Source organism: Gekko japonicus, unplaced genomic scaffold (assembly GCF_001447785.1).
Source record: "Gekko japonicus isolate JY-2015 unplaced genomic scaffold, Gekko_japonicus_V1.1 scaffold309, whole genome shotgun sequence".
Taxonomy (NCBI): Eukaryota; Metazoa; Chordata; class Lepidosauria; order Squamata; family Gekkonidae; genus Gekko; species Gekko japonicus.
Window position 1 is genome coordinate 540,871 of NW_015166430.1, and position 27,047 is coordinate 567,917.

Genomic DNA, 27,047 nt, shown 5'->3' on the forward strand with positions numbered 1-27,047 from the left:
CATGGCCATACAAGGGAAAACTCTATGGTTTTCCCTTGTATGGCCGTGGCCCCGCCCCCAGCGTGCTTGGCATCCTCTCGTCACTTCTGGGTGACGTGCGTGTGACGCGCACTAGACGCCGGCCAGGAGCCCCCCGCTCCCCGCAAAAACGCACTTGGCAACCCTACAACAACACGATAAAAACAATTTTGTATAAGAAAGAGACAGAAAAGAGTAAATGGGTGGGACAGAAAGAATGACCAAAAGTAAGGGGGGCTAAACCAGCTATATAGTTGTGAAGAGAAAATTCATCTGGTACAGTTTTTCAGCCTAGCCTCACAAGCTGCACCTTGTTCAAATTCCCTCAGTGACCAGTCTTTTGCCTGTATTCATCTATTAAGTACATAAGTCCTCTTTTCCATGTGACAGAAGCTCTTAAAAACAAGGAAAAAGAGGATATTTGGTATAAAAATAACTAAAATCAGGCTCTGTATTGTCAATTGTGATTAAATGTGAGTTGTTTCTCTGAATATGCTGTTTGCTGACAACTTTTGGGAATCTCAAAGCAAAGACTTGGCTGCTATCATGTCCACTTGCCCATACTTTCAACTCTTTGTCAGTCGCTTGCACTGGTGTTCCACTACAGAGAAGAGCACAGTCTGGGCATATTTTTGAACACACAAAATTAAAGAAACTCAGGTGAAAGGTCACAACATAGCACAAGTGGTGGTGGGGAGTTATGCTATTTGCTGACTACATTATATGCACTATGAGAAGAATACTGAGAATCTGTGCAGAATGAAAGAAATAAAGTTTATTGGGGGAATAACTGGTAAACCCAAGCTGTATTCTTGAACCTGTACAGGTAGTCTACCTCAGGACCCAAACACCTAACTGAAACCCTTGCCCATCTCCACAACTGGGAACGGAAGGACAAAGCACTCTCACACAACTAAGTGAAGGGAGGGGAGGCTTCTTACCATGATAGCCAAGCACACACACCCCTTTCATAGCAATAATTAAACCATGTGAAGTATCTGGACACCCCGTGGTACCTCTGAAGATCTCCCAGTTAGGGGGCACAGGGCAAGCACCTGTTAGCCAAGACACCCCACTTCCTCATAGGCTGCTACTGGGGTATAACAATGGAAGCAGGGAACCCAACCATTGCCATTTTTGGTCAAAACTCACAGCTCCTTCTTGCCATATGGGACTACAGCAACAGCAGACTGCATACATGGTGAACTATAACTTCCTATAAGCCATGAGTGAATATTGGCCCCATTACAACATAACTGTCCCAACAGGGAGGGAAACCCAACAAGCCCCCAAATGGATCCACACTCTGAAATGATTTCACCACCTTCTGCAGAGTAGTTGGGCCTCTAGGCTGTCTGTCTCTATAGTACACCAGTTCTCATTGTTGTACCTGGGCATCTCTAACCACACACTCAAATCCATCACACACTACCATGTGCAAAGTGCTATTCGCTACTACTGCTGAACATTCTCTCTGATAAGCAGGAAAGCTTTAGCTCAGTTGGGGTCAGGTCTGTGTCCAGCTTGAAGAGACCATCTGCAAGCCAGGACTTTATAGATCTTCCAGTATGCTGACTGGTTCACACAAACAAGACAACTGTCCACAGAATTATAGACATGGCAACAGAAAGGGAATCTTACTTGTCACAGGACTTGGCACAAGCATGAGTAGTACACCACTTGAGAGAGTATGTGCTTTATTAGGCTCCTTCAGCTATTAGATCTTCTGTTAACTAGACACATTATGACAACAAAGCAAAAACAACAACACTACGTCTGAGAAGGAATTAACATCAGCCTGCTGCTCCACAATTCTATTGGGTTATCAATGGCATAGTGACTAAAGTCAGTTGATAGATCCCTCCATCATGGTCTGGAATCTAATTCTTCCCTACCCCAATAGATAAACAAGGAGACTGGTGATCTGTGTCTTGGAAACTTTTTGTCTGACAGTGGTAACTGTGACTTCATATAACATTTGATCTCTAGAGTCATGGTGAACATTTCTTTATAACATTTGATCTCTAGAGTCATGGTGAGGTCTCTTGTAGTTTAGTATGGCAAGGAACATGTTCACAGCAGTTGCCTATGAAAGAAAAATAGATGTAAACATTTCTTTATAGCAACGTATCTCATATTTGGTTCCAATATAATGTGAAAAACAGGCATGAAACTTTCAAGAACTTTGTACTAGTTCTGGTGAGGAGCAGGGGGAAACTGTCAGCAATAGAATTCTAACTGGCAGTGCACTTTTCATTCCTGGGAACAGAACATGGTGTCCTCTATACACAAAGAGGCATCTGAAGTGGTGCTAGGATTCCACCTGGTTGAGAATCTTTGAAGAATGGTTTCTGCTTTTCTGCTGCCATATCCACCTGGCCTCAGAGAGAGGGGGTCTACTTGACTACAGCTTCAAAGATGGCTCATAAGGATAGCCTGCCATCTTCCTGATTGGAGAAGTGGTGAAGGCTTAGAATATGTTCTTGCTCGGACTACCGTGAGAGTTCCTGGTGGGTGCAGGGTTTTATTTTTCATTTATACCAGCTTGCAGCTTCTGGGAAAGAGAAGGATAGAAGTGTAAGACAGAGGACCTATTTTCCACTATTGATTCCACCAAAACCATCAGCAGCAGCAGCAGCTTGTCAAAGTTGTTGTCTGGCCAGTCCTATGTTTCCTAGGCTTTTCTTTCTTTTGCCATTTACTGCTTCACACTTTTCTTGTGCTCTCTTAAATTGCCACTCCTCTCTTTATTGAACTCCTATCTGTCATGTTCTCACTGTTTCTAAGTTGCACTTACACAGACTTAGACTGAATCCATGTGTTGTTCAATACTGTACTATTGGAATCAGTCATTTACTGGATTTTCCTGGAGGTGAATGGGTACATTAATACAATACCCAAGAATGCCTGGATCCTGGATTCTGTAGCGACATTCTCAAGAATGCCTGGATCCTGGATTCTGTAGCCCTGGCAACATTCCCAGCATGGATTGTTTACTATTTCTTATGCTCCCCATCACCACTAGTTGTAGAGGGGTGATGGTGGCAGTGGCTGTTTTCCTTCTTTTCATATGTGTCGCTATCAGTCTTTGTTTCTTTCTTGTTGTTATTTACATCATTTTAGTTTCATTCTTTTCTATTCCTTTTCTGTGTGGTTTGCTGTTGTTTATTTTCCATCTGGATCTCCCTCCCTTCTGTTTGCTGGATTTGAGATCCGACTTTCTTTCCTAATTTTTATTCTGGATTTTAATATTCTATCTAATCACATGCGTAGCCCTTCTATTTTTCCCCCAATTTTTGTACCCAATTTACTGTGACAGATATATTCTTGATCTCATAGTCACATCTTCTCCATATATATGGAGAAGGAGATGTGACTAAGTGATCAAGAGTATATCCATCACAGTAAACTGGAACAAAAATTGAATCTATCCATCCATCGTCTTCTTCCTTCCACTACAACAGTTTCTCCCTTTTCTCCTCCTCTGTTCTCTTCTGCTTTGTCAGTGTTGTTGCTCCATATATTCGCACCAGCCTTATCCTTCTCAGCTTTAGTTAATGCCTTTTCTTTGCTTAGACATAACTTAAACATTACATTTCCCAAATGGAAAGTCAGCTCTGTTGGGAAGCAGTGAATATAAAAGGAATTACAAAATGACATGTTTCACCTGCCTGAATTTTGGAATTCCATCAAAACTTTCCTCAGTGCTATTTATTCTTGTCTCTTTCTTAGGGCAACACAATACAGTTCCTTACCGCTTTGCACTTCCTGTTTGACGAACCCTCTTTTGAAGTTCTGTCTTCAGCTGATTTCCTCCAAAAATACCACAGCTGTTCTATGCTTTAGAAGAAAAGATAAGGGGGAAGTGAAGCATACATCAGAGAAGGCAAAACTCAGAGAAATAATACAGTTATTTTCTGAGATCTATACATATCACATTTTTAAAAACACGTATTTGGGGGAGTGATAGCAAATTATTAGATTGCTATGAAAGCTCAAGAAGCTCTACAGTTGCTAGGACTGACCTGGATAGCCCAGGCAAGCCTGGTCTCGTCATATCTCGGCAGCTAAGCAGGCTCAACTCCGGCAAGTACTTGTATGGGAGACCTCCTTGGAATACCAGAGGTGTGAGCAGGCTTTATTCAGCCACCTCTCTGAATTTCCTCCAGGCCCCCAGTAGGGGTCAGTCACCAGAGGTTGCCGAGATTTCCAGGTGCGCACACGCGCGCACACACGCATATTAAAAAACAAGCTCTACAGTTGCTAAAGATTCCCATTCATGTGATAACAAGACAGGTCTTCATAAGGATTAAAAACTGGTTAAATGACAGGAAGCAGAGAGTAGGAATAAATGGACAATTCTCACAAAGGAGGGAAGTGATTAGTGAGACCATTTAATTTATTCATACTTACCTGGACTGTGTGTGGGGGGAAGAAGAAGTGTAGTGGCCAAAATTATTCAGGATGTTGAAAACCAAAGCAAATTGTAAAGAACTACAAGAAATTTCTCTAAACTGGGTGAGTAAGCAACAACAAGGCAAATAAAGGCAGGGTAGGCAACTGTAAGGTGATTTACATTGGAACAAAAAAATCCTGACGTTAAACATGCTGATGATGTCTGAACTGGCCAAGACTGAGGGTCAAACTAGACATTGACACTTTTTAAATACTCTGATCCAAGGTCCATGGACATGACCCACTTTGCCTGTAGCCACACCACACCTGAGGGGGAAATCATTTTAAAAAACTGGCAGGACCTGAAAACATTAAAAAAAAAACACAGGTTTGGAACTGAAGAATGTGGGGAGGATGGCCTCTTACCTTCCTTGTGTATCATTTTCCCAAGCTGAAATGATCCTGGGGGGAGTAATTTCCCCCTTTCTGCAGCTGCACAAAAGGGGGAAACAATTTCCCCAGGCCCATTCCAACTCAAGAAAATAGTGTTGGAGTAATTGGAGATCCCTTCTCCCACACTGCAGTTGTGAGCTGAATTTGGCTCCAATGATTTTAAAAATTATATTAACTGCAGCTGCTTTGTGGCTGTTGAGAAAGTGAGCTGGGTTTGGGAAACCAGGGCCCAACTCTTTAGAAAGCATTGTATCTAGTTTGGTCCTAAGAGGGAAAAAGAGAACTTCAGGTTGTAGCAGATAGCTTGATGAATATGTTGACTCAGTGTGAGGCAGCAGTAAAAAAGACAGACTCCATGCTAGGGATTATTAGGAAAGAACTGAAAACAAAATAGCTAGTAATGCAATTACCCTGTACAGATTACTGTTGCGGCCTCAGTTGGAATACTGTGTACAGTTCTTATTGCCGGATCTCAAAAGGATAACTTCAGAAGTGGGACAAGTGTAGAAGAAATCAACCAAGATGACTAAGGGGTTGCAGCACCTTTCTTATGAAGAACAGCTGAAAAGTCTAATGCTTCTTTACTCAATGAATAATTAAATTGTGGAATTCACTGCCAGTGTACATTGTAATAGCCACAAGTATAGACAGCTTTAACAGGAAATTAGATTCATCGAGGATAGGTTCATTAATGACTTCTAGCCATGGTGACTCAAAGGAAACTCTATTTACAGGGAGTAAACATCTAAATATTAGTGCTATGAGACAACATTAAGGACAATTTGACATCTATATCCGATCTGTTGGCCCTCCAGGGCAACTTGTTGATTGCCATGTAAAAAACGTAAAGACCAACAATAAAACTTTCTTCAAATACATTAGAATCAGGAAACCAGCCAGGGAGGCAGTGGGGCCCTTGGATGACCAAGGGGCAAAAGGAGTACTGAAGGATGATAGGGAAATGGCTGAGAAGCTAAATGCATTTTTTACCTCTGTCTTCACTGTGGAAGATGAGAAGTGCTTGCCCACTCCAGAGCCGCTGAGTTCGGGAGGGGTGTTGAAAGACCTGAGTCAGATTGAGGTGACGAGAGAGGAGGTCCTACGACTGATAGACAACTTAAAACTGATAAATCATCAGGCCTGGATGGCATACATCCGAGAGTTCTGAAAGAACTCAGATGTGAACTTGTGGATCTCCTGACAAAAATATGTCAGAGGTTTCATTAAAATCTGCCTCCATTCCTGAAGACTGGAAGGTGGCTAATGTCACTTCCATCTTTAAAAAGGGTTCCAGAGGAGATCCAGGAAATTACAGGCCAATCAGTCCGACGTCGATACCGGGTAAATTGGTGGAAACGATTATTAAGGAAAGAATAAGTAAGCACATTGATGAACAAAAACTATTGAGGCAGACTCAGCATGGGTTCTGTAAGGGAAGATCTTGTCTCACTAACTTGTTAGTGTTCTTTGAGGGGGTGAACAAACATATGGGCAAGGGGGACCCAATAGATGTTGTTTACATTGACTTCCAGAAAGCTTTTGATAAAGTTCCTCATCAAAGGCTCCTAAGTAAGCTCAAAAATCAAGCCTTTTTTTTAAAAAAAAGTCTCAGTTATTAGAGCTGGAAAAGATCCATCTCAGTCTGAGGTTTGGAAGGTTGTTGCCAGTCAATCTATCACCCTCTAGATATAAATACACGTTGATGGGGTCTGAACTGGCAGAGACTGATCAAGAGAGAGATCTTGGAGTTGTAGTGGATAACTCACTGAAAATGTTGAGACAGTGTGTGACTGCAATAAAGAAGGCCAATGCTATGCTGGGGATTATTAGGAAGGGTATTGAAAACAGATCAGCCAATATCATAATGCCCCTATATAAATCAATGGTGAGACCTCATTTGGAATACTGTGTGCAGTTCTGGTCACCACACCTTAAAAAGGATATTATAGCTTTGGAAAAAGTGCAGAAAAGGGCAACTCGAATGATAAAAGGGTTGGAACACTTTCCCTATGAAGAAAGGTTAAAGCACTTGGGGTTCTTCAGCTTGGAGAAACGACGGCTGAGGGGTGACATGATTGAGGTTTATAAGATTATGCATGGGATAGAGCAGGTAGAGAAAGAGGTACTTTTCTCCCTTTCTCACAATACAAGAACTCGTGGGCACTCTATGAAATTGCTGAGCGGTCAGGTTAGAACAGATAAAAGGAAGTACTTTTGGGAATTAGATAAGCATATGGAGCAGAGGTTTATCGGTGGCTATTAGCCACAAGGTATAGATAGGGACTCGTGATGCTCTGTATTTTTGGTGCTTGGGGGGGGGGGGTCAATAATGTGAGGGCTCCTAGTGTCCTGGCCCCACTGCTGGACCTCCTGTTATCACCTGGTATTTTTGGCCACTGTGTTACAGAGTGTTGGATTGGATGGTCCAACATTGGCTTCTCTTGTGTTCTTATGTGAACATGATGCTGGACTAGATGAACTACTGGTCTGATCTAGCAGAGTTTTTATGTTTATACGGCTTTGTAGTCTGATTTTGATCCTACAGACCTGCACGTACAATTTAGAGGCAAACTACATTTTACATGCCACTGAATTTAACCATTGCCCAAAAGGTCTGTTCCGATAGAAAAAACCTCTTTGGGAAGGGCAACTAAGAGTTGAGAATGACGGAGCTATTAAACAAACATCCATCCCAGCTATTTAGTCTGAGTGACTTAATTCCATCATTCCTTCTGGCCACATAATAAGATATCAGCAATTAAAGAAGTACACATATTCATGATTTTAATTATTTGTATGCATGTTAGTCTATATAATCTCATATAGTTTCATAACCTATGTAATGTTCAGCTGCTGGTCAGGTCTATTACCAAAGTTCAGTGCTGAATAAACAGCAGAATTATTTTTCTTTAATTATGAACAGCTCTATTTTTTAGCATTACAACCCTGCTTTGAGAGTTTTAATTGGTGTGATCAAGACGTAGCCTAGTTCACTTGGTGCTACTCATTTGAATAATGGGAATTATCCAACTGTTTTTTTTAGAGGACAATTACACGTTAAAGGTAGATTTATGTTCCTGTCACCTTCTCTATAAAAAGTGCCATGTAAGTATCGAATCATGCTTTCTGCTGGTAGCTTCCAGTCAAAGCGGCTCTTATGGGCAAGCATATCTTGTATGCTGGGCTTCCCATTTTAGATAGCACTCTGCCTATCATCTTAAAACTTGATCTGCCATAATCTTAGAAAATTGAACTCATTATGTATTTAATTCAAGTTTAAACCGTTAGAAGATTTAATTTTTATCATTGCATTTATTTTGGAGTCATAGGGTTAATTTGCGTATCTTATTTGTTAACTTCTTGCCTAATAAAAAGGGTTATGCTTTATATTAAATAAAATCATTAACTCAGAGAAGTGTTCTGTTTGTTCTGCTGGCAAAAGATCTGCTGTCACCCCTCCATCCTTCACCGGTGGCCAAGGAGGACATGGCAATCCTATGTCTGATTGATAATATTTTATTGTGCTGCAAGGGATGAGTCTCTCTCAGTTTATCTTAGCAGATCTAACTGGAGTATATAGTGCTGTATTCAGCCTAAAGAGGCTTTAAGTCTCCGAGAGCTGAATTGTGTAAATCTCTAGACTGGGTGCAAATAATAGAATTTGTTACAGAGGCACCACTGTCTCGCATCCTCTATAGACAATCAGATTTCTCTGTTTTAGCCCAGGATTTTTTCCTTTACACAGATGAGCTTTTGAAATCTTAGAACCACAATAATATTAGTTTGGTTTTCGGGTATATATATTTTTTAAAAATCTAAACATCCAGAAGATAACATGGTTTTAAGATTTCATAATAAAAGCAAAAATAAGTTTATAACAGCATCATGCTTAATCTGTCCACTAGACAAGGTGATTGCCTAGCTAGGTTTACTTACATTACAAGCTCCATTATTCACACTTGAGACAGAAATCCATGCTGAATTCTCTTTCAGCTGGAGCCTCTAACTAGCCTATATGATGCCACTTGGAGACCTGGTGCCAGCTGAAGACCATGGACAAGCACGTGTCTGCCTTAAATAAAATCTTAAAAGAATGTAAAAAAATTAAAAGGATTCCCTTGAAGGTCACCTTCACAGAGAATTTTTAAACAAAGTGAAAAAAATAAAAAGAAATGTTTTACAAGAATACCTTATTGTGTGATATAGCAGGACCGTTTTCTGGAGACAGACCTCAGTAAATTCTTTAACTGAAATCTAGCCAAATCTGGGAGAAAACACCCATCTGGGCAAGCAAGGAAATTGATTATTTCAGTTGCTTTGCATGAAGAGGGGATGCTGGCCTGCCCTCCTGTCAATACTGGTATGGCACATTATCAATTGAAGAAAAATGGTATAAAATTCTAAACACAGAGCTTCAGTATTATAGACATGTTGTAGCAGAAACATACAAAACACTGTTCATCTGAACTTCTACAGTTTCCTAATACTCTAGCATTCTTTATCTGTCTGCATAAACTGGCTAAGTCTATTTTGCTCAGAACAAGAAATAAAGAAGGTGAAGTTTTCTGACATTATGCAAGGCAGTAGAGACAGAGATACCTACTTACTTCTCTGATCCAGTCACTACAAAATATGGTTTTCCCAAATCACTGTCAAAACTACAATTCAAAATCCCATCAGAGAATCTCATGAAGGATATTCTTACCTTTTGCCAAAAGATATGAGATGCTTTGACATAAATTCAGTTATGGAATTCAGCAATCCATACCTCTTTTTCGTGTGCAGTACACCTAAAGCTACAGACAAAATTAAATGGGTTGGGAAAATGAGGGGAAATAATAAACAAAATACTGCAAATCCCACAAAAATCTGCACTAAATCTTCCCTCAGAAGCAGCTTTGAGTGGGTTGGGAAATTCAAATACTAGGAACTCCTTTGCATATTAGGCGACACACCCCTAATGTAGCCAATCCTCCAAGAGCTTACAGTAGCCCCTGTAAGAAGAGCTCTGTAAGCTCTTGGAGGATTGGCTACATTAGGGGTGTGTCGCCTATCATGCAAAGGAGTTCCTGCTACAAAAAGAGCCCTGTGTTTCCCATTCTCCCAGTTAGTACTCTGTGATTTATAATATTTTAAAGCATAGCCTCCAACCAGGTAGTGTTTCCTGGAAAAACATTGTTGCTGTCAGTGACTTATCAGTTTTTGCCCCAGGCCATCTTAATTCCACACACTAGTCCTGGCCAGGAGTCACTAAATTTTGAAGTCCAAAGCTGGCAAGCAACCCTTCAAGGGTACCTTTTATTACTGGAACACCCTGAGACTCTGATAGGTAGAAAACCAGTTTGACAGATTGCTGGTCCCATGCCAAGCTCTATCAGCCATTAGTTCAGTGAGGGACCACTGTAGGCCTAGGCTTGCACACACCCATACACACACTTCTAGAACATGATGACTGGAAGCACTGAAACATCATTCCTAACCTCCAAAATTGGGGCTACCTGGCATGTCCAGAGAAGCCTTGTGGGTTTCAGGAGCACAAATGGAAGGAGACCTTTTGACTTTGTGGGCTTCTTTCAAAATGTTAACTTTAAACCATTTGGGATGACTACCTTTTGGGCAATGCAGTGACAGTTGCTCTAACTGTCTCTTGTCTGTTCTGCTTAGTTTGCCATTCGCAGAATTAGATTGCTTAGAAATGATCTCCTTAGCGGTTTTGAGGACTCCCATCCCTGAATCTTGGCTGGAAGCTTCTTCATGGGTATGGAGCAAATCCTTTGTATGGAATCTGCTGACTAACTCACATTTCAGTGTCTTCACAAGATTATCGAGTCCAAAAATATCTGATAAAGGAAGAAGAAGAAGGAGGAGGAGGAGGAGGAGGAGGAGGAGAAGGAGAAGAAGAAGAGGAGGAGGAGGAGGAGATTGGATTTATACCCCGCCCTTCACTTGGCATCTCAGAGCTGCTTACAAACTCCTTTCCCTCCCCCTCCCCACAACAGACACCCTGTGAGGTGGGTGGGGCTGAGAGAACTCTGACACAAACTGCTCATTTCAAGGACAGCTGTGCCAGAGCTTGTGATTGACCCAAGGTCACATCAGCAGGTGCAAGTGGAGGAGTGGGGACTCAAACCCGGCTCTCCCAGATTACAGTCCGCACACTTAACCACTACACCAAACTGGCTCTTTAAACAAGAGTTAAACAACAGTACATGCAATGGTGTAAAAAAAGCTTTTTAAAGTTCAAGATAGATGATAGGCAGGCAGGCAGGCAGACATGTGTGCACAAACACACACACACAAGCTGGGGAAAGCACAAAATTGCAGGAGAGAAACTTCCTGGGCCTCACCCTCTCCTTGAGCCCCCTCCTTCTTTCTCTCATTTCCCCCCCCTCCATATATCCCTCCCCCCATGTTTTCCCACCCTTCCTCTCTTTGCAGGCTTTCTCCACACACTCTGTTTTCCTCTCCCTCCCAACCCGCCTCTCTTTTTCCTGGGCTCTTCTCTTCCCCCTTTTCTATAATAGTCTCTGTCTTCCTAGCCTCTTCTCTACTTTGCCCAGTCCTGTGTTCTTATCTCAGTGCTGCTACCAGGATTGCCTAGGCCAAGGCTCTAATGCCTTGGTTGCCAGGCAGCCTCCCAGTGCTGACTGTGATCTTGCAAGATTCCATGAGATCTCAGTCAGCAAAGCATTGTCTGATTTGGGGAAATTTCAACCTCTCCAATTTTATTTTTGAAAAAAAACCCTTTTAATATTTTCCTCTGTAGAAACATGACCTTTCTTTGTAAATGGCAGAATTATATGGATTTTTGTATTCACATTTTAGCCATGTCAGAATTAGATAAAATAATCTTACTAGTTTTAACAGCCAACCCCAGATTATATAACATGGATCAAATGACAGAGAGGTTGCTTCTATATTGAGGCAATTCCTTGTGGAGCTCTCACAGTGGCAATGGAGCATCCACATGGGGGAAGTGTCTCCACTTTTATTTAGACTCCCTGGTACTTACCATTCCTCCTCACCACCATGGCTTTTAAAATCAGTAGCTGATACATTGTTAGCATGTCAGAACACTATGGCAATATATCAACTACCAGCTGTGTAGAAAGCTGGCAAAAAGCCCACTGGTAGCAGTGGAGGAAATGGTGGGCATAAGAGGATGGCACTGATGTGGCTGATGAGAGCCAGAAATTCAAACCTTCCTGCCCACATCATGACATAAACTGCTTTGAATTCAATCTTTCTGGAAAGACTTTACTAAAGCAGGTTTTGAAAACGACAGAGAAAACAATAGAAGGATCTGGGAGGGGAATGGATGCGTGACAGTCATGCAGAAGCTCCACTTAAAAATCACAGCAGTCTGACAGGTAACTTGCACTTGCAAGTCTATCTGGAAATAATCAGAGAAAGGGTATTTATTGCACTAACTAGGCTTTAAAATTTGGGAAGCAAGTTTTCAAGTCACATGGAATATATTTATCTAGCTGTATTTATTTGCTAGTTTAGCTAAATCAAGTAAATGGGTGCCCGCTGCCCAGATCTGGAGAGCCCAGGCTAGCCCAACCTCATCAGATCTCAGAAGCTAAGCAGGGTCAGCGGTTAGTACTTGGATGGGAGGCCACCAATGAAGTCCTGTGCTACTCAACACAGACAGGCAATGGCAAACCACCTCTGTTTCTCTTCTCTTGAAAACCCTGTAGAGTCAGCTGTGACTTGATGGCACTTTACACACACACACACACACACACACACACACACACACACACACGGAAAATGGGTGACATCGGTGATTAGTTTACAGATAGTTTAACTTTCTCGGCTAAGCCTCAGTAAATGCTACTTAAGACTTGCTTTCACAGTTACTCCAATTTAACTAAGATACGTCTTTAAAAAGCAAACAAATAAAAAGAGTCTTGTGGTATTTTGAAGCTAACAATTGTTATGGGGAAAGTTGACTCGCCTATAAATCACCATTACTGAACAAAATTACTTCACAGGGACAGGAAACTCTAGCAGAAACTTACTAAATTAGAATGTGACAGCAAGTTTCATTCCATCAGTTTAAGCCTGAGTCATCGTAATGGTTTCTTCTCACACTGTATGTGTTATCTTTAATAAGTCTAGGAAGATTATGTTTTGGACCTTTGTTGGAAAAAGGCTTTCCCCAATCTTCATTCCTGTCTGACCCTGAAACAAACCATTTCTAATCTACATTTTTTCCCTGTGGGAAGCAGAATAATTTACATCTTTCCAGATTTATTGTTTGGATGAGCACATTTTGAGTGTACAATAAGTTCCACCATCCTCTTGTGCAGAATTATTAAGTGTAAAGAATAAAGTTTGCCAGCTTAAGAGTGAGGTTAATACTTACTGTTTCTGTGTAAGAAGACAATGGCATCTTGATATCCTTGTAAATATATATTTTGCAAATCCTGTGAAAAGACCCACCATATATCATAACAATCAACCAGCATGTGCATTTCATCGATAGTAGTTGGCAGTAGTGTACTGTTCATGTACCCTGGAGCTGGAGAAGGAGTGACAATGGGAAGTTTAAGAGTGCTGGAATGAGCCCTTCCCTCAGGAGCCATGCTGTGCACCCAGCTGTGCCCTCTGTGTGCGCTGTTTCTCCTGTATGCTGTTGGAAATGTATGGGTTGCAAGGACTCAGATTCCAGCCATTATAGGGTTAACTTGTTCACCTTCTCTACTATTGTTTGGACTGACCTGGAAGGGAGACCTGGCAGACAGCCAAAGCAAGAAAAGCCCGCGAATGTTAATGGTATGATTGGTTACTGGTTTCAGGTGACTTCCTTTCTAGGGGTAAAGAAGCAGATTCTCCATTGTTGTGCACTTTTTGTGTGACCGTGCTTTGTAGAAGTAAGGTGTGACAATGTAGCTCTAGATATGTTTGTTACTTTGTAGGTTTCCTGTGTACCCTTTAACCTTAGAAATAAAGCTTTTTAAACAGAAAGAAAGGTCTTCTCTCCAGTGAAGCAAAGATCCATTGCAAACTTTAAGTATTTATGTATTTTGACTATTTCCCCCAACATATTCAGGCATCACAACCTGGAATTTGTAACAAGAACAAGTCTGAACAAGCCCTAAGGATGTGAGTCTCCAGGTAGGACCTGGGGATGCCCTGGAATTACATCTCTTTTCCAGACTACAGAAGTCAATTACCCCAGGAGAAAATGAATGCTTTGGAGGGTGGACTGTATGGCATTGCACCCCACTGATATGCCTGTCCTCCCCAGGCTCCACCCCCAAATCTCCAAGAATTTCCCAACCTGGAGCTGCCAACCCCACCCCCCCATCCCCCACTGGTGGCCGGGGGGGGGGGGACCTGGCAACCCTACTGAGTGACAGTCACAGAGCCAAGAGCAAACATTTACTGATTCAATATAGCCTCATTTTCTTGTGATGTTTGAATTTAAGTTTTTTGACAAATTAGATTTTGTTTTCTGCCCACGGAATTCTGACCCATAGCTTAATCCTGTTTGTAATCTGGTATTGTGGCCAAGAAATACATCCCAGTTTGTTGAAACTCCCCAATTTAGATCTCAACAAACTGGTATTAGATCAAAAGCATTATAAACTGGGAAGCATTGTAAAGTAAAAGCATTATAAACCAGGAGAAACAAGCCTTTGTTTAAGGAGACTAAACAAGATAGTTATTTTCTTGACATAAAGAGATTTACTGGAACAAATTGTAGGGCACCCAGAAATTTCCTTACGCTGGGTCGCCAATGTGGGGAGACTAAGGGTACAAAATTCCCAGGGCCCAAGTCAGCTTAAGGGATCACTGGAGCTAGAAACATTTCAGGATGTGTGGGTTGTTTTTTTTAACTTTTAGTACAGCTCTGCAATGCAGCCACTAGGGATGCAAGGAAGGCAGAAAAGAGCAAACAGGCAGATGCTATTTCTAGTTGGTACTGTTTGCTGCCTTTTTTAAGCTGTGACTTTTAAAGAAAGCTTGCCATGGCTGCAAACTTCTTTAACTATGAGGCTGAGGAAAACATTTTCCTATCATGAGTTGTTCCTAAGCTCATCAGTATGCCTTCTCTTCTCTTTACAGCCTCATTCCTTCTCATCTCTACCCTAGCTGGGGAGTTAATGTACACTTAATAGTAAAAAACCAAACCTCTATGTCAAGTTAATATATTCCAGATATTCCAGGAATCTAACAAAGTAATGAAAGAGTGATCTTTACACTTTATATGCATTGTGATCTGTATTGATCTGTATTAGTGGTTATAAATGTAGAATAGTGGGTGGCTTAGGTGAATATCTTAGTTTCAGTTTATATCACATGCTGCATAATTAAATCATTGAATAAACTTTTAAAGAATGAGACTTTAAAAGGCATGATATTTGTTTTGGATCAGGGAGGCAGATGGAATTTTTGTCCAAGGGCCCATGGTGGCTCTCAGCAGTCCATGAATCATTGTCCCGTGAAATACCACCAAACAATCCTGTACAGCTGGCTGATGGATATGAAAGGTATCACTTGGCAAGGAGACAAAGTGAGGAACAGGCAACTTACCTGGCAACTGGGTGGGGAAAAGGCGTGCCATAACCGGCCCAAGTTTTCCATAGATATGTGGAGGCTAGTATTTACATTCACACTGTAAAAGATGGCTGGGCAGTCTCGAGGACAAATGTCAATCTCTCCCGTAAAAGGAGACACTGTGATGACAGTCTCCAAGTCAGAATAAGGCTGTAGGCTAGAAAATCCTCCATCGACATACCGCTAGAGGAAAGCAATGAGAGAATTTCATTACCAAAGGAGTTTAAATTAGATGAAACATAGTAGAACCACAACTAGTGAAAGTATATATTAGTTCTGATATTTAATTATTTGATCTCCGTTTACTATTCATGCATTTATTTTGATTTAGAGATGGTCTGTTGCAGGGTCGCGAGAACATATATGAAGCTGCCTTATACCAAGTGGATTAAGAGTCCACCTAGTTCAGTACTGTGATGGACAGATGCTCTCCAGAGCCTCATGCAGAAAAAGCCCACATCTTTCCCAGCACCATTAGCTGGAGATAACAGGAACTGAATCTGGGACCTTCCACATGCAAATCTTGCACTTTATCATTGAGCTACAGTCTCTTTCCCAAACGAAAAATAGGTAAGAGATGTGCACTGTTGCCACAATCATCAAACCTCCATTTTCAGCACAGTCCTAAGGGAAGGGGGGTGCAATCAGCACAGGGAGCTGGCTGACTCCCACACCAGTATAACTCAGATTTACACTGGTGTAAGGGCCATGGCACTGACACGAGTGGTGCTGCATCACTCAGGTTCACCGGCACAGTTGTGCTACAGGCACAAGCTGGCAGTTTGATGGCACGAACCCCTGCACCAGTGTAAATGTTTCATGGGGTGTGGTGCCAGTTAGGGAATGCTAGGAGCCTGGAAATGCCCCCCAGAACAGGTGCAAAGTTGCACTGGCAAAAATTGGCAGTGTACCCCATTGGCTGCCATGATAACCCCAAAATCACTCCCCCGCACACTTCTGTGGCCACACCTATGGGAACCCAAGTAGCTCAGGATACTAAGTGTGTATCCAGTCAGCACCCTCCCCTGGGCTGCACCCCTCCTCAGCAACCAACGCAAAGTTGCACTGGCAAAAATTGGCAGTGTACCCCATTGGCTGCCATGATAACCCCAAAATCACTCCCCCGCACACTTCTGTGGCCACACCTATGGGAACCCAAGTAGCTCAGGATACTAAGTGTGTATCCAGTCAGGACCCTCCCCTGTGCTGCACCCCTCCTCAGCAACCAACCATGGCCCCCCACCCTACAAATGGTTCCAGGAGGTCACCCCACAACTCCAGAGGTAGGGCACATGGCACGGCACATTGTCTGACAGATCCCTGCCATGCAGACTTAGAGCAAGTGCACGTGCACCTTGGTGGTGGAAAAAACACAGACAGGGCCCTTAGCACCACTTGACAAGCACTTGGTGGGTACACACCACAGGGAGAGCAAAGTCCACACTTTGTGGCTGACCTCTCCCAGATTTTGGCTCCAACAGGTACATCAGCTTCTCCGCTGGGATCCCAGGGGCAGCTGTGCACACACAGGTAAGCAAGACTCCATTTCCCCAAAACCTGCCTTGGGCCTACAATGGTGGCAACAAGCCTCACTGGACATGGTATCTCCCCATCCTAAACCCAGCAGCTGAGGGGTTGAGCAGCGGTCCCCCTAATGCACATGGAGCCAGTGCAAGAGATGTGTAGGTGCGTCAGGGCCCGCCTGAGGCAGCTGCCAGAGGAGAAGGGTGAGGGTGACACCCATGCACTAACCTGCTCACATTGCCAGTTGGAAACCACCCCTGCACACGAAACCAGGCAGGTGGTGAGCCCCATCAACCTGAGTGCAGAGCGATCCCACATGATGGGCAAGCACTCTCCCTTACAGGAGCAGAATGCCCTGACGCTGCTATCAAAGTGCCTCTCCTGATACATGGCGGTTCTGAAATGACACTGATTCAAATGGGGAAGGTCTGGACTCTGGATACTGCCACATGGTGGGGGGCTGACGCACTGCATCGGAGTGTCAGATGCAGCCCCCGGATTGCTGTAGGGTGGCCCTGCAAGACTGCCAAATGCCCTTCAAGTTGCCAACATGGTTTGGCAAATGAGGGGCTTGATTAGCAAATGGCAGTGGCCACCGAAGGCACAACTGAAGGGTGGCACAATCGATATGTGAGTCAGCCTTTCTGATGGCCCTCCTGCATCATGGCAACCATGATGGTAAATGCCATTGCTACGTGTCTTGAGCCAGGTCCCTGCCACTGATGACCATCCTAGGGCCCAGTACCTGCAGAGCTAAGAGTATCCACCCTTTGTGGGGTGGCTGCACAGACCCTGCACTGTGGAGGGATCAGCAATCCATGTGGATCCTTCCACGATCACCCCATTGTGTTTGCAAAAGTTGCAGATTAGCTGTCCGGCTAGTTGTGTGATGGGCACATGGTCTTACCATCTCAAATGGTGGAAATTCCTACCTCTGCAGACACTGTCGTCCCTCCCCCTTTTCAGGAGACCACAGCATTGTGAGAAACAGAATGGGTGATGGGGGATTCCCCTAGGCTGCAGCCGTGGGGGTCTTATGTGCCCAGTGGGCACACCTTGTGGCTGTTATAACATATAAGGAAAATATTCTCAATTTCTTTGGGATAGAGACTATGTAGTTCAGTTAAAAAAAAAAAAATCAGGAGAGCCAATAACATTATAGTCTATCCCTTGTGCCGGCATAATTATCACCATTTTCCAAAATGTTTTCGCTCTAACACATTCCCAACGGACGTGGAAGACGTCTGCCCAAGGTGTATCACAAAACCGTGATTATTAGCACATTTATACATTTTAACTAGTCTAACAGGAGAGAGGTGCCATTGATGTTTCATTTTTATTACATTTCCTCTCACACCCAAGCTAACTGAAAAAGCTAATCCTATTTTGAATAAAATTTCCAAACATGAGTATCAATGCGATAACCTAGAGAGCAATCCCATTTTTTTTGGGGGGGGGGGGAGTTTGACCAGAACCCTACACAACTTCACAAAGGATTGTATTAAAAATGCAGATAGTGAGCTGATGCTCCTTGAAGCTGTGAGAGCTTAGGAAGGCCAGCCTCCAGGTGGGGGCTGGGGATCCACTGGAATTACAGCTCATCTCCAGACTACAGAGATCAGTTTCTCTGGGGGGAAATTATGCTTTGGAGCAGGGGTGTCAAACATGGCCTGCGGGCTGGATCCAGCACCTGCAGGACTCCTATCTGACCCGTGAGCAATTGGTTCCCTCCTGCTTCCTTCTTCAGGGCTGCTGCTGCTGCTGCATTGCAACTCGCTTTTGCCCAGCTCCCTCTGCTGCTTCCTGCTTCCTTCCAAGTCAAGTCTCCCTTCCCTCCATTGGCTGAGGGCTCCTCCTTTGGGAGGAAGGGAGGGGGAAGCAAAGATCCAGAGAGAGCAAAGTCTGAGTCCTGTGGCTCCTTTAAGACCAGCAACGTTTTATTTCAGGTACAAGCTTTCCTACACTACTTGTTCAGAGGGAGGGTGGGAGGGTAAATGGATTCTTCTAACAAGCACAATGCTCTGTTGTTTTCTTTGAGACTTAATATCTCTCTCACACACACACGCACACACATATATATGTGTTAAAGGGAAGGGATAAGGGGAAAGGAGAATTAAAAGAAAATTATTTTGCCTTATTCTGAAAAGTTTTTTTTTAAGATTAGATTTCTCTATGCCCATCTGGGATTTTCTTTCAAAAGAACCCTGGTTAGGAATTAGAATACTTAGATTGGCTTCCATTGTTTAATAATCCAGTTCTATTGGATTCCAATATTTAATAATGGAAGTAGATGGCTATTTAAAAATACATTTATGGTTCCATATGTTCCAGTTCAACTTGTCTCCCTTTCTCCCCTCCCACCTCACTGACTGCCTTTCTCCCCCTTTGCTTTCATCACTAGCACTTGAGTGGATTTTGCCCAGTCTGAAATCAACACATTATTTCACTTGGAAAGATCCCCCTCTCCAGTTTAAACAGATGAAGGGGAAAAAAAAGAAACCTAACTGTACAGCTTGCAAACTTTATTAGAGGAAAGGAGCAAGAGAAAAGTAGCACCTAACAAAATTTGTGGCAGCTTTCATTGCACACTTCTTCAGATACAGCTAGAATGTGAGTCCATTGGTTCTTATACCTTGGAGAGTGGAGTGATTTCAGATGCCAAATGACAATAGCAGGCATTGGTAATAAGACAGGAAACCTAGGTCTCAATTCAGCCCTGGAGTTCCAATTCAGCAGCCTTTCTTTCTAATTTCCCTTTGAAATTCCTTTGTAAGAGAACTGCTGCTCTTAAGTCAGCAATGTCCTGGAAGGTTAAATGTTCCCCCACTGGTTTTTGAATGCTGTGGTTTTTAATGTCAAACTTATGTCCATTTATTCTTTGCATCCTCCTGGACTGAATCATCCTGGACTGAATTGAAAGTATCTCAGAGAATGTAGCATTCGCTGCCAAAGGGTGTAGTGACAGCCACAGGAACAAACAGCTTTAAAAGGGGATTAGATAGATGAATGAAGGATAGGTCTATCAGTTGCTACTAGCCATGGTGACAGAGGGGAACCTCCACATTCAGAAGCACTAAACCTCTGAATCCCAGGGCCAGGAGGCCACATCAGGGGAAAGCCTCAGCCTCTATGCCCTGTTGTTGGTCCTCCAGAAGAACTGGGTGGCTACTGTGTAAGACAGGATGCTGGACTAAATGGACTACTGGTCTGATCCAGTGGGGCTCTTCTTGGGTTCTCATTGAGGGAAGGCCTCGGCCTCTATGCCCTGTTGTTGGCTGTCCAGAGGAACCGGTTGGTCACTGTCTGAGACAGGATGGTGGACTAGATGGATCACTGGCCTGATCCAGCAGGGCTCTTCTTATGTGCTTATCAGGGAAAGGCCTTTGCCTCTATGCCCATTGCAAAAGTAATTGCTAAATTCAAATTCCCTTAAGCAAGCTATTAAGAATTGATGCTCCAATCTGTCAAATACTTTTTCTGCATCGAGAAAGATAAGAGCAGATGGAATACTATGCGCTTTGACATAGGCCAGGAGATGGAAAACTCTATGTACATTAGCAGGGCCAACAAATTAAGTCTCAAAGCTAATATTGAGGTGAGTATTTTATAATCATACTGTTGGTACTTTAAATATGCCATGCCCATTGATGATGTCATCATCATAATCATCATCATAGTAGTAGTTAAGCTGACTTACCACACCTCGGAAGGAAGGAGGGATAAATCCAAAATATATAGGAACAAAGCAGCTGCAGATCAATGCCTGTAGAAGAGGAGGAACATGATTGTATGGAGGCAAAGTGCTCAAACTATTCCTATAGGTGGGGAGGGTAATTCCGCTTAAGAGCAATGGAGCAAGGCAATTAGCTGATGTAGAGTACCTGCTAGCATTTAGAATTACAAACCAGGAACCTCCCAGTTAAAATCTGATCTCAGCCATGAAAAACACAGTAGCCTTACAGCCTAACTCCATGCATGTTTTCTCAGGTTCAAAACAGAGGAAATAATGGGAGATTTGGGATGGGGTTTTTGCAGAATCTTTTAAGGCTAAATTACAAGTGCTTGGGGGCCATGCAGGGATTGGACAAGGGGTTTAACCATTTCACAGACAGACAGTTACGCAAATCAAAACCAGGGCTATTGTGTTTTAGGCTGGTTTTAAAAAAACACAAGTAAAAGACGGATAGGGCCCAGTGGTAGGGAGTTTGGTTAGCAAAGCTGTATGGGAATAAAGGATTTAATCTCAGCCATGCCTGATCTGAATCTGGGCAGCTATTCTTGCCCTGCCATCTGCAAGACTAGGTTATTGTAGGATTATTGAGATAATGTGAAGTGCTTTGAATGCTCCAAAGCTCTATACAAATGCTAATTATTATTATCAACACTGATTCCAAAGACCATCTGCACTCTCATATGTTCACCTGTGAACTTTCTGAATCATTATTGACACTTTTTTCCTATTCTGAACAAAAATCAAAAGGAAGATTCTGTCACCTGAATAAGCTCTTCTTTGGAACTGTACTCTGAAACGATGACATTTTGACCATCCGCTGCACGGGTGAGGGAAATAAAAAGCCTTCCTGTGGCCATCTGGTGAGAGTTTTCCGGCATACTTTGGTACAAGTGCTTCTGTATAGTCCGAATGATGCTGTATCCATGGGTTAAGGGACCAAGAATGCTTCTTCTCACATCTTGTGCAATAGTGTAGAAATTCATTTTTAGATCATCTGATGGGAGAAGAGGGGGGAATATTCACTGAAAGTTTTTCAGTCAGTGATCATGACAGAATTAGTTAACATTAAAGGCTATGCTCAGTTACTTATAAAAAGAGCCAGCCACATTAGCTGTGCTTAGTTAGAGGACCTTAAATTAGGATCTGAAAACAGGATGTGAAGCTGGTTTATCGACCAGTTTCTCTAAACCACTGTTTTGTGTTATGTACAGACAAGTTGTTTCCTGCCTGCCAGGAGCTGACCAACAAAAGTTGCTTAAAACTGAAACCATGCCATCTGGATACAATAAAAGTAGTGGAGGGTTGACTTACTTTTGCAATTCCTTGTTTACATTACTATGTTACAGTTCTGCTTCACAATGAATCATTCTGAAAAACTACTTTGCCAGCAGGAGTTTGACCACAGGAGTTTGTAGATGAAAGAATGTTTCTCATCACTACTGCTAGTGCAGAGGCAGGTGCATTGGTGACAGTGCTTTCTATGCATGGGCATTTTCTGCATACTTTCCTCTATCTTTCCTCTAACTTTCCCCTTCCACACATGGTCCACAGAGATTCCACACTGATTCTTGGGACAAGGTCATTGGAGGTGCCATGGCAACTCACAGACCCCCCCTTTTTTACATGCATGTGTTCCAGCACTATACCAGTTCTATATTAATATTTGAAACAGATGTGGCAACAGATATAGTGTCATAATGTAATATTGACAAACAAATAGGATCTCTCTAGCCATCTGACAGCTTCCCCCTTATTCCTTTCCATCTGGTCAAAACTACTTGCACCTTCCCCCTTATAACTCTGCAGTGAAAAGTGCTGGATCTTTAAAAACAAAAACAAATGAACACTGAGAATTCAGAAGAACTTAAAATTTGAAACAGAAATAGAAAAGTAGGGATAGATTGTTACACCATTATGGTGCAACAACAATTACCATTTTTAAAATAAAATCTATAACAATCCCTGTCATGGCATGGTGGGGGAGGGGGATTTGGGGAAACAGCACATGTGAGGGGCTGACAGCTGGAAAATGGTACTAATGTGGGCAAGATCTTGTCAGCAGAAAAATGCACACCATTCTTTCCACACAGCATGCTAATGTTCTTGGGCTGTGTTCTTTTCAAAAGGATCAGAATAGGGAAGGTTAGGAAAAGAGCATATTATGGATGGGGGAACTCTGTAACAATGATAATTAAAGCAATGTTATGTGGATGTTTCTGAAAAAGTGTTCTATTTTGGAACTGAAGGCAGACCCAAAAAAAAGTATGTTAGCAGTTTTGGTGCTACAATGTATCTTTTTGATGAGCTGGACACTGCAAATAAAATCTTTTTGAAACTCCTTGGGTGCAATTTCCGACTCTATTTATACATTACAAAGTCCTTGTGCTTGTTGGGAAAGCTCACCCTCTCTTGGCCTCTGAGACAGTCGTGGGGGGGGGGGCTGGGTTCAGATGGGGAATCTCAAGTGGGAGTGCTGCTCCAGCATCCAATCACTTCTCAGAATGGGGATGGAAAGTTGGAGGGAAGCACAGTTCAGTTCTGCCTTAGGGAGAGAGGGGGTAGAAAAGGCCTGTCATAGTACTCTATATCCATTACCAATTTCCAAAAGAAATGCTTATTTTCCTATATTTTGTGAGAAGCCATTATCATTGTAGACAAATTTTATGCTGGGGTGGGTTTTTTTGTATTCTAAAGTCCTATCGTGTCAAATGTATTAAAATCTAACTTGAAAAAGAGTCTCTGTCTATTTATCTAGGAATCCATATAGCTGGATTTACTGAAGATACAGTGGACCATTTGTTTTCTGCATGGGAAAATGGGCATGAGTTGTGGGAAGTTCAACATTATTCCCATTTAATTATCCTTTTACAGGATAACAGTAGCAAATAATTAAGAAACTATCACTGCAGTTCCGGGGGGGGGGGGATCTACTTGTTGAATGTCTGCCTATTGTTACTGTTACAGGCACAGAGCCTATGTTCTGGGGAAGGGAGATATCACTCCTGCACTTTACGCATGTAACTATTATTGCTATTAAAGGCTTACATGTGTGAAGTTAAAGTCCTGTGTATTTTGCTGGAATGAGGCCTGGTGTTACAAAACAAGCTCAACTCACTTGTCACAGCTCTAAAAGATGGACAGGCACGTAGGTAGGCAGACAGATTAGAGGAATCAAAAATACCTTTGTGTCCTGAAAATACTGGATCCGTGGGAATTAGAGCAGATGTTAAGGGCAAGTGGTTTACAATGCAATCCTAAACAGAGCTACACCATTCTAAACCCATTGAAGCCAATGGGTAGAGAAGGATATAATTCTGTTTAGGATTGCACTGTTAATGTCTAATATATTACAAATTCAAGCAAGGTTATAATTTGACTAAGCCATAAGTACTGAAATATGTTTCAAAATGTGAATTCAGATTCCTTGCTCTTTACAGTCACAAGGGGACACTGAATTTCTCTTAATTTGGAGTCCACATTAACAAAAGGCCCCTGAATTCTTGAATCAAAGCTGAAGAAACCTGGATGGAGACAGGGACTTGCTCTAGTGCAGAACAAAAATATATTTTTAATTTAATCTGACCAAGTGGATATATTTCCTACTAAGGATGTTTAGGATCCCAGCCACTGAAAAGATGAACTAAAATTGCTCATTCAGAACTGGCTATGGACCATCTTTTAAACGCCACTCTTTCTTATGGTAACACAATAACATCTAGCTCAAGAAGGAGATGTGGTTTGGGGTCCAGCAGTGGAAGAGAGAGAACTGGAGCAGGTGGAAGACAGATAAATAATCCTTACTCCCAATGAAATTTCATATGCAGTTATCTGTCTTGCTTCTGAGAGTTATTTGCCCTCTAAACATGCTGTGATATGACATAGTTTAGCTTCTGTTGACATTTTATATAGTTCATTACCTAAAATTAAGCTCCTGCTTTGTTAATACAAGGACTATCACATTTTTCTTTTGCTCTCTGCCTGGGGAGACATCTGATTCACTGGTTAGCATTTCTATTCTCAAAGGGAGAGGAGCTTGGGGGGGGGCAGGTTTCTCAGTGCCGGTTCTCTTGGTGCGTTTTGAAACCTGTTTTATATCCAACCCTACCTTAAGACACTAAGCTACTGACTTTATTATCACGTCCAGAACCACTTTTTCTTTCCCACACTATTTTTATTCATCTGTTTTTTGTACAGGTCATCCAGCCTCCATTTTGTGATACTTTGGCTGCTCTTAATAAAAGAAGTATTACACAATTGTTGTTTTTCAATTCTTTGATACAGCCCAATATGGCTACCAATAACTTTTGCATGTTATTCCATAGCTGATGCATACAAGTACATTCAGAATAATCCAACCTAAACATCGCTTACCAAGGCAACATTCACACACCACAGAAGCTGCAATGAGTGATCCCGCTGATGCTCCATAGACCTTTGATGCAGATCTCACAATTTCAGGTGCTTGTTCCAACAGGCTCTGGACTACACCAATCTCATAAACTACCAGATAACCACCACCTGCAAAAGAAAGAGAAAATGGGCTACCAGGCATCCTTAAATCCACTTCAGTCATCCTCAGGGAACAAATGGAGAATTCTGGATCTCTTCTGCAGTTAAAAGGGAATAACCCACGTTGCACTAGCACCTGCTCAGAGTTTTCAATATTGCTTATTACAAAAATTCATTTTTGATCCTTTTATTGGAGATCCAGGACAATGTTTTTAACTATATGTCTAGCTAAAGATAAAATTCATAGCATCAAAGTAGCTCTACAGATTTTAGACTATAGCTGTCTTCTCTTTTTGCTTGGAGTCAGGCTCTGTTTTTAAGACCGTAAATTCGAAATCTTGTACGAGTTCCAGTATTCTGGTAGAAGATTAGTCTTAGAGAAAATAGCAGGAATTTGAACTGAGTTTGCATTTCTCTGTAGCTACATTCCCTGCCTGCTCTCCAGCTCTTCTTCAAGAGTGCCTTTCTCAATTGGATTTTCTCACAATCTCTTCTTAGGAACAGATCACCACGAAACAGGCAGAGATTTGCACACGGAACTTAGAAATAATGGGCTGTGGTCCAATAGCTTACCCAGTAGGCTGGCTATGTTAATTTGAAAACTTGATTACTTAAGCATGAAGTGAGATAACTTTCTCATTCTGAAGGACTAACAAACTTGTTATTCAGTTCAATGAAGTTCTATTTAGTTCTGTTTGTCAGCCTGCCACCCTTACAATGTGTTTGTGTCTTTGAGCTTCCCACAGAACATAGCATTATGCTGGCATAGTGGGCTTCAATCAGCAGTAAGCAATGCTGACATTCCTGTTACATTCCAGTGGGATACCTGTAAAGAGACATAAATGGGAGGAAAGGAGTGGCAGGGAGGAATCACTTGCTTTAGGCAGCATTTCTATAAGCCCCTGTAAGTTTTCCATTTATTTATATTCCAACTCTGTTTAATATAAACACCCAAGGTGGCTAACAAATATTAAACTTTCTATTATAATACAAACATCAAACAATTAATTAACCATTAATTAGAAAAAACTGTACCATGGTATGGAGCAGGGGGAATGGAAGAAGGTGGTGGGAGAAGAACATGCCAGGTAATGGGAAGCAACATTCTGCTGCTCTGTAACTGCTGCTGCCTTCCTTATGTGCCCATGGCCCACAGTTTACCTCTGTTCTCCCAGAGTTAGAGCTCTCAGGGGTGTGTAGAAACTGAAAAAATTTGGAGGGGAAAATCATTTTTCTGGGGCTTAAATGGAAATTTAAAGGACCACTGAAAAGAAATTCTTATGAAATATTTTTGGTATTAGAATGAGTAAAATGCATTTAAAGGCAAAAGCTTTTCATATTAAAAAGGTATCACATAAACAGCTCTGAGGACTTTTCCCATTTTTCTAGTAAAAAAAGGGGGAATTTTGAGGTCCACTGGGGGAAAAAATCTCTTATTTATTTAACTTTTACCCCGCCCTCCCTACCAAGGTGGGCTCAGGGCGGCTTCCACAAAGCTGATAAACAGTATACCTTTTGCAATTGATAAAATAGAATAAATCATTTAAAACACAGACAAATTTAAAACATCACTTCGATGGCGATAAAACTAAAGTGCAGTTTAAGGACACATTCAGCGGTGCCACCGTGCTAAGTCATGTTGGATCAGAGTTCACACAGGGCGCTGCTGGTAGGATGTCACTCCTAACAGAACCCTAACCCTAAAAAGCTCTGTTTACACAGCCCTGCGGAACTGTGAAAGGTCCCGCAGGGCCCTGATCTCGGCAGGAAGCTCGTTCCAATAGGACAGAGCTACAAACGAGAAAGCCCTGGTCCTAGTTGCCATCAACCTGACTTCCTTTGG

At 42.3% G+C, this 27,047-nt stretch overlaps 1 protein-coding gene across 2 annotated transcripts; it reads right to left on the reverse strand.

Moving 5' to 3' along the window:
• Positions 1-2,044: 2,044 nt before the first annotated feature.
• PNPLA1 (patatin like phospholipase domain containing 1) lies at positions 2,045-25,268 on the reverse strand. 2 transcript variants are annotated; one of them, XM_015411841.1, is made up of 9 exons: positions 25,067-25,268; positions 21,457-21,689; positions 20,660-20,725; positions 15,415-15,621; positions 13,241-13,301; positions 10,476-10,706; positions 9,572-9,662; positions 3,774-3,858; positions 2,045-2,572 (listed from the first exon to the last, which is right to left on the reverse strand). In XM_015411841.1, the coding sequence occupies exons 1-9, from the start codon at positions 25,266-25,268 to the stop codon at positions 2,543-2,545; spliced, it is 1,206 nt and encodes a 401-aa protein (XP_015267327.1). In that variant the 3' UTR covers positions 2,045-2,542. The 2 variants fall into 2 exon arrangements, with proteins under 2 accessions (XP_015267327.1, XP_015267328.1); XM_015411842.1 differs by lacking the exon at positions 10,476-10,706.
• Positions 25,269-27,047: the final 1,779 nt, after the last annotated feature.